Source organism: Gavialis gangeticus, unplaced genomic scaffold (assembly GCF_001723915.1).
Source record: "Gavialis gangeticus isolate Ggan-Ray unplaced genomic scaffold, GavGan_comp1, whole genome shotgun sequence".
Classification (NCBI taxonomy): Eukaryota; Metazoa; Chordata; order Crocodylia; family Gavialidae; genus Gavialis; species Gavialis gangeticus.
Window position 1 is genome coordinate 17,019,122 of NW_017729025.1, and position 8,420 is coordinate 17,027,541.

At 42.5% G+C, this 8,420-nt stretch overlaps 1 protein-coding gene across 1 annotated transcript in view; it reads left to right on the plus strand.

Annotated features, from left to right (window-relative positions):
• The window catches only part of SYNE2 (spectrin repeat containing nuclear envelope protein 2), a 352,391-nt gene that overhangs the window by 250,713 nt on the left and 93,258 nt on the right, over nt 1-8,420 (plus strand). Inside the window, exons 88-91 of the mRNA XM_019518445.1 lie at nt 1,615-1,767; nt 3,544-3,714; nt 5,328-5,461; nt 5,848-6,052. Coding sequence (XP_019373990.1) covers nt 1,615-1,767; nt 3,544-3,714; nt 5,328-5,461; nt 5,848-6,052 — 663 coding nt within the window. The remainder of the gene's footprint in view (nt 1-1,614; nt 1,768-3,543; nt 3,715-5,327; nt 5,462-5,847; nt 6,053-8,420) is intronic.

The window sequence follows — 8,420 nt, forward strand, 5'->3', positions numbered from 1 at the left end:
TACATTTTACGCATGTTAAAAAAAAAAAAAAAAAAAAACCTGAAGAAGTCTGCCATCATTATGCAGGATATCACCAAAATGAGAAGTTCAAGGAGATAAGGACCCAAACCTTCCACTGCTGTAAACCAGTATAACGCTGATTTACCCCTCCTGGAATTTGGCTCCAGTTGTATTATTGCTCTGTTGTTTACTGAACTGGTTTATCCTTTGGATAATTGGCACCATCACAGCAGTTTTCAATATTTTAATTATTTTATTTTTGAGTTGCTTCCAAAAAAAAATAGCTCATTGCACAATGCTAGGAAAAGTCATTTGCTCAGTTTGTGTAGAATGGCTTGGTGGTAATTGGGTGACTGCATGGAGTCTTACTCAGCTTTTGCATTGTCATGCTGTCATGCCACACGCAGGATATTTCAGGTATTTACCATCAAAATAAGACGTTAGCCCCCATTACTCTGAAAATATTCAGCTGATTCTTCTCTTCTCTTTTCTTGCGTGAAATGTTTGATCCTTTTATTACCATGGTTACTCATCTCTCTCCTATGGTATCTTGCTACTGTTCCCCTGCAGTGCCCATATTAATGCTGAGTACTCGTTTATCTGTAGCTTCTCTGAAATGTATTGGGAGAAAACTCTGCCCACTAGATGCTTGGGGTGTCTCTAAAGTAGCACACCTGACTGCAGCAACATGGAATTCTGAAGTTGAGGTGACAAAAAGTACTTCGTTAAGTTAATTTACTCCTTTCAAAATAGATGCAGTGTTTTGAATATTTGAATTTTTAAGAGTTCCTGAGCTTTTGTACATCATTAACAGAAGATGAGGGCTAGCTCAGAAGGCAACATTTTTTAAAAGATGCTGTCCTGCCTGGACACAGAAGCAGGCCACATATACATGTTATTGCACTATGGCTTGAGCAGAGCTTTCCTGAATAGATTGGAATCCCCTTAATCACACTGGGGAGCAGTTAGTCCCACAAGTCATCCCAGTTTATTGCAGCCCAGAGTCCTTATGGTAGTAATTTCTTACTGTTGTGAGTATAAGGGACTGGCCATCTCGCCCTAAACAAGATTCAGGGATCTAGCCAAGTTATACTTGAAAGGGGAAGGGGGAAGTGGCTTAAAGAAATACCTTTTATGTTTTTCAGTTCTAGGTCAGTCACTCTAGGTCACTTGTTTTGTCATCCTCCATAAATCAGAGCATCCTCACAGCTGTTCTAACCCACGTCCACTGGAAATAACGTCATGGTAGCCAGTTGGATGCCACAGATTTCTCTATAGACCAAGGTGCTCTGACTGTACCCATCCTCCGTTTAACAAGAGGGAAAGAGGTGGAAGGACTGAGAGCCGACACACCAGTGGAGTCTTCTGCTGCTCTGCTGGGAAGACTATGAAGGAGCTAGCGTGGTACTCGGCCCTCGAGTCCTAGCTCCCTTCTAAATGCAGGGCGCCGCGGTCCAGTGCAGTGTCTCATGTTCTGCCTGTAAGAGATGGCCTAGTTCCTCATGTCCTGGCAAACTTGTTTGTGGAGGAACGCAGCTGTTCTTATAATCAGAAAAATGACCCAGGCTCAAGCTGTGACTAAAACAAAGTTTGCTGTGCTTTTTCTCCCTTTAGGAACTAGAAAATCAGCTGGGCATTAAATCCAAAGCTCTCGATGAGCTGAAACAGAATTGCCTGGCTTTGGAGGCTAGCAAAAAACAAACCCCAGCAGAAACGGCTGCCAGAATGGATCAGCTGTATGAAAGGAAGAACAAAATCATCAGTCAGGTAGGCAGACGTGTTCTGCATTTATATTTCTCTCTAGAATTCAGCCTTAGTGCTCGTGTTGCTGACCTTCTCCAGGGAGGTCCTGTATTTCTGGGCAGCGCATCAGCAACTTCATAGTGAAGAACTCTCCATTCTTTGTCATCTCAAGCGTGTCCTCTGTATGTAACATCATGTGCAGTGCTATTTTTTTTTTCCTACTAGAAGTGTGGCCTAGTTAGGACTTGTTTATACCACCCGGTGGTAAGTCCCAGCACTGACATGTTTTGAGCACCAGTGCTCACAGATACATTTTGTACCTAGAAGGCTGCTGGGGAGTTTCTGAGGGGCATCGCCCTGTGCTTGCTCTTGAGCCCTTGTTCTCTGGCTCATCTGGGAACAGCTGTGGGGATAAGCTTGGAGCAGCCTCCCAGACACTCTCAGGTGTGGAGCCTGCCTGCAGGCATGGCTGTGGGGACATGTTCAAGTTCATCGGTGCTAGGACTTGTCACCACCCTGGTGTAGCCAAGCCCCAACAGCCAGATGGTGACTTGAGGTACAGCCCTAAACATGTGGTGGTATTTAACCACGCCAAGCCAAGAGTAATCTCAAGCATTATGACTTGCATGCTTGCCAGAGGCACAGTTTCATCCCTGCATTCTCCTTGTTCCTTGGGGGGTAGTAACTTGGTTGCTGTTGCTTCAGCAGTAAATTGTCCCTCTTATACTATCATGGCTCGGATACCTAGCCAGGTTAGAACCAAAGACCTACACATTCCCCACGTCATCCCTATGCTGCTCACCTGGTCCAGGTAAAGAGCTAACAGGTGACTAGAGCTGTTTATTTCTATATACCAAAACCTACAAGACAAGGAGCCAATGGGTAGAAAGAGGGGGGATGTCCTTATTATCGTGTCCTGCATTACATGGATGTGTAGTCAGTCAGAACATAGCCCTTAATCTTGGAAGGTGAGAACCTGCCATGGGGGCATTCTTCTTGCAGAAAAATAACTCTGGAATAGGTCCCTGGTTTTGCTCTGGTGGTACTGTCAAAGAGATCGTGACAAGTTAAAACCTTGTCTGCCCTGATTGTGACCAAATAACTGTAATAGTGAAAAGGGGCACAAGGAAGACAAAGGAAATCCATCACCTTGCACCCAGCAGAGCTCAAGTACCAAGTGAGAATCCCAGAGTTCCTCCAGCACCTGATGAATAGGAGTCCTAGGTTTTGTTCCTATCTAATCTGCATCATTGTGGTACAATAGTAGAAGCCCCACAGCTCTCTAGAGCACTGTGTTATTTTATTAGAAGCCTGTTCTATCAAAACAGTGTCTGTTGATTTGTGTCTAAAAGTGAATGAAATTGCCAGATCTGTTGTCTGTTTCCCAAGGAGACTGAGGTCCTAATTGCTACAGCGTTTTATCTGCTAGTTTGCACACTGATATTGGCTGCAAAGAATCACAGCAATATATTTCTGTATATTTTCACCTTGCCAAGGGCTCTGGAGTTGTAACTGCCCAGGCAGTGTTGCCTGGGTCTCAGATTGAATTTGTATTTTAAACTAATTATTATATCCAAGATACCGCACGCACTCAACATGGACCCTCCACAATCACTTGTTAAGTAGAAGAATATATTAATTAGTCAACTCCTTTCACATTACTATTGAGTGTGCATGAAAACTTCTTAAGATATTTTAATGAAATTATTTTTTTATGAAATTGCCCAGCAAGGAGTTACAGTGCAAAGACTTTATAAGATGGGAGTAATCCATTTCTAAGTAAAAATCATTTGTTTGCAGGTAGCACAGCTAAAGACTTCAATCCACTCAGTGTTACAGCAGTGGAGAACCTATGATGAAGCCTGTGAAAATGTTAACCTGATGACAATCAGATGTTTGTACTGCATAGAACATTTCAACTCCTCCGTAATATCGTTAGAAGCTTTGAAAAACCAGGTGGAAACTCTCCAGGTAAATCTGCCAAGAACAGAGTGGTTGTATAGCACAAACATTGAAAAAATCAGTAAGTTCCCTCTCCAGAAGATATCGGCTCAAAGCCTCACTGTGGACCTAGCTAAAAGCCTACTGAAGTCAGTGACTAAGTCTAAATCCTTGCTTATGCGCATGTAGGGTGGCCATCATAGAAGACATTCCGGTTTTCTGCTACTCTGTCCTCTATTGATTCAAAATCGGACATCTTTATGTTCTCTATTTTTCTATTCAAGAGAAGAATAGAGGACATAAAGGTGTCCGGTTTCATATCAATAGAGGACAGAGGACAACTGGACTGTCCTCTGTGATGGCCACCCTGTGCCCATGTAGACAGACACGTGCACATGTACATAGGCGACACATGGGGGGGCCAAGAGGGGACCTGAAATTTGGCCCTTGCTGGCCGGTGCCCCCCAGGAAGTGCCGGCTGGTGCCCCCAACCCCCACCCCAAGGAGTGCCAGCAGCACTTCCAGTTTGCTACCAGCACTGGGGACCCCCCCCCATTTGGTGATTGGCCTCTGGGGGACCCCCTGCCCATATCAGTGCCCCCCCAAGCCAGGAGGCACAATTTGCCCATGTACACATGCGCACACAGGCACACGCACACCCCTGCACCAATTTAAATAATAGTGTGAATATTACACTGATTTAGTTAAACAGCATAAAGGCCTGCAATTTTCATTAAGTTTATTTTGGCTAACTATATACCTTCCAGAGCAGAACAAATTAAAAAAATGAAAAATCATTTTGAAGCATCCACTGATGTCATTAAATCAGTGCAGGTTTGTGCAGAGATGCAACGAGCAATTTCTGTACTCTAGGCAGCAGCAGTAGCCACTGTCATTCTTATATTCCCTCAACTTTGGTGCCTGGGACCGGTGCTCTACTTGCCCACCCCTAGTTAAGCTATTGGGCTTGCATATGTCTGGTATAAAAAAGAAGCCAGATCTGAATGCCCACACTTTGCCTTTTATCTGCCTTCACTTTACAGAGTAAGGAAGAGTCAAACCCTGTATGTTCGTAGGACTTGGTTTATTTTGATCTTACCTCCCTTTCCTTGTGACTTCTGATGTAAAACATGAATTTCAGACAGACTGCCTGGTTGGACTGGGGATAAAATCTCTAGGAAAAGACGCATTCCATTTTAAAATGAATCATTGGAACTAACTAAATGAAATTACCTAAAAAAAATCAATCATGGGTCGTCCCCCGCCCCGAGACACACTGCTCTTTGAATGTAGAATTTCAAGCCAGTTATTTTTTTCAGTTATTTGTCTGTCCTCGTTCTAATTCTTAATCCATTTTTGCTTTGAATGGTATTTCTTCACATGAGTAGTTCCACTGAACGTTACTTGTATGAGTAATTGCTTTTTCAAGTAAAAAAGGATCACGTAAGTTGTCCATAATTCATTGTAGCTTTTTTTAAAATTTCTAGCAGCAAGTATTAGTAAGAATGATAAACTAACAATTCCTCACAGGTATTGAATTATTACTACACTATCTCTGTTAGTCCTCAAGGAAAACTACACTTTACTACAATAAGCTCTAGCTCATTCATCTTGATAATTAATTACTGTTGCACATTTTTCAGTCCTTACAAGATGAAACAGAGAAAAGTGAAGAAAGTTGGGCCAAGCTCTGGGCTGCTGCCAGTAACCTCAAGCAGTGCTGTTGTCCGTCCTTTGCTGAGATTATTGAACAGAAGTGCCAGGAGGCACTTACAAGGTAAACCTACAAAAAGACATAGAGGAAATGTTAGTAATGACGTCCTTGCTTCTTTCAGGTTCTGGGATGCCTACCTAACTTTGTAAGTGTGGGACTTGTCCTATTGGTTTCAACAGGCCACCTCATGTACTGAAAGTTTGGCACTTGCTTACGCAGTTTGGAGAATCAGCATCTGTTGTTCTTACTGTATTGCCTTATTGTAACTATGGGTGATAGACCTAAAATGAAAAGGCAATAGGTGACATGGTAAACGTGCAATGCAGTTCCCATGGCAAGGCTCTGCTCTCTCATACTGGTGTAAGTCCAGGGAAGCTTTACTAGCACTTTTCTGAATCTGGTCTGTGTGTGCAAGGGCAAAACACTGGTTTAATGCTGTATGTTGGTAGGTGGATGTCAGTAATTGAAGACCTCGCAGATCAAGTACAGAAAGCTCAAGCTTTGTTACCACTTTGGGAGCTGTATGATGGTTTACTCATCGAGGCAAAAGCAAAGTTAAAACAACAAGAAGAACAGTGCAATCAGCTCTTAGGTGCTCCCATACCTGAAGACAATGCAATAGAAGTCTTGAAGCAGAAGGTACAGGATGTGAAGGTATGTGGAATCTCTTTACAGGGTTAGGACCTGATTGCTCTTTTGTGATCAGTCCTTTTCTATTTTCTCTAAATACATTGACCAGATCCTCAGGTCAGTAACTGCATTCAATGCAGCCTGCAAAGAGAGGACAGAAATGTGGGAGTACTGTATTTTTGTACCCTCTCATTCTGGTGCTGGTGCACGATCAGTTTAGGCCCACAAGTTGAAGAAGCAGCCAGCATTCTTTGTCCTATACTCACAGTGCTGTCCAGCGGGACAGCATTGCTGCTGGAGGGTGGGAGAGTAGGGCAGGGGGTAGCATTTCTTGTGCCAGAGGTGGGGTGCCAGGAGCAGCTGGGGTACAGCCAGTTGCTCTTGCTTTATGCCCGCAACTCCCACATCCAGGGAATCGTTGACTGGCCTTTTGTGGCAGCTGCCTATCCCTTTGCCCTTGCCATGCAATTGGAGGGTAACATGCGAAGACTGAGAATCCCAGTGTGGAGGAGTTGCTGGTAGACAAAAAAGGCCAGTTTCATATAGGTTTCATAGCTTTCATAGACATTAGGGCTGGAAGGGACCTTGTGAGATCATTGGGTCCAGCCCCCTGCCCAAGGGGCAGAAAGTCAGCTGGGGTCAGATCATCCCAGCAAGATAAGCATCCAAGCATTTCTTAAAGTTATCCGGAGTAGGTGCTTGCACAACTTCTGGGGAGAGTCTATTCCAGACTCGGGAGACTCAGATGGTAAAGAAGCTTTCCCGTATGGTCAGTCTAAAACTGTCTTCCAGCAGCTTGTGACCGTTAGACCTTGTCTTTCCTTGGGGTGCCTTGTTGAACAGACGTTCCCCCAGATCCTGATGCACACCCCTAATATACTTATAGACCATCACCAAGTCCCCCCCGAGCCTTCGCTTCTCCAGGCTGAAGAGTCCCATGTCCCTCAGCCTCTCCTCATAAGGCCTGTCCCCTTGTCCTCTAATCATGCACGTGACTCTCCTCTGGACTCTTGGTATCTTAAATTGAAAAAGATCAGGGTGCAGTAGATCACTGTAAAGTATATCTGTTTAGGTTATCTGTGACCTGGACCTGAGGCCACAAGCTTTCTTTGATAGTAAAGCTATCACTATGTATTAACTTGTTTGCATCTGGCTTTTCATGAGAGAGACAGAAATAGATCATATGCCCTAGAATAAGGATTATGCTATCTGGCCTGCTGTGTTATTTCATACATTGAACTGTGTCAGGTGCCCTAAAGGAAGGTTAAAAAACCTATCCTGCATTTGGTCATTTTTATATCATGGAGAGGAGATTCCAGATTTTTCTTTCTACAACAGAAATAAATGACAGCGCCAAAACTTGAAGTAAAGCACTTTTACTTTGCTCTCCTATAATGACAGTCAGAAATGATGTATCTGTATCTCTTGGTAAAAAGAAAAGAATTATATGCAACAAAAAGACAATGACAGTATTAGTATCTAATGTGATGCAGTTCTCTCTTTTGTTAGATCTCTGGTCACTATCTGTGGAGAAGAGCAATGCAATTTATTTATTATGATGAGAATAATAGGCTAAAAGAATGGGGACTGTCAAAATACTTCATGAAATATTTATTTGCATCTTGTATTTTGTACCAGTGTGGATTTAAAAATCCATCCAATCTTTTTCTCTGCTCCATATTAGCAGATATTAAGGTTCATATTCTAGTAGCTGTGAGTTGATACACAATAATAACCCTACAAATAACAGGTTAATTCCAAAGTGCTAAATTAGAAATAAAAAGGGTCATTTTTTGACCTTCATAAGTAGCTGAAACACCAAATTTATACTACGGTCAATTCCAAAAAATGTCAAGAAAGCAGAAGCACATTTTTCCTTTAAGGAAAGCAAAGTCACTTTTTAATAGGAAAGTCAATCAGAAGAAACCTTTCTTTACCCATTTTCCCCACAGATGTAATTTTCAGTGGAAATGGCCCAAGGATTTTCATGTATGGTATCAAGAGGAAGTTGCAGAGAATTACCATTCTGGAATGATAATCTATAAAATCCTTGTAGGGAAAAAAATTAAACAATCAGCAGCAGGGTGTAGCAGTGCAAGCTGCTTTCTTTGTTGACCAGAGTGAAATTTTGTACTATTGTTGCTTTAGAGAGAAATTACAATGGTTAAAAATTAAACAGGACTCTAGGACCAACAAAATGTAAAGCTGTTCTGGAGAGAATGGATATTCTAATTTCACTCACTTTATTTCCATCAGATCTGTAATACTCTTGAGTGCCAGGAATTATTACTGGACAATATTGTCCCATTGAACTTGGGTTTTACAAGGCATTGAAGAGAGAGTGTTGGGCACTTTATCTCCTTCAGCATTTCCAAAACTCCCAAATTTATAT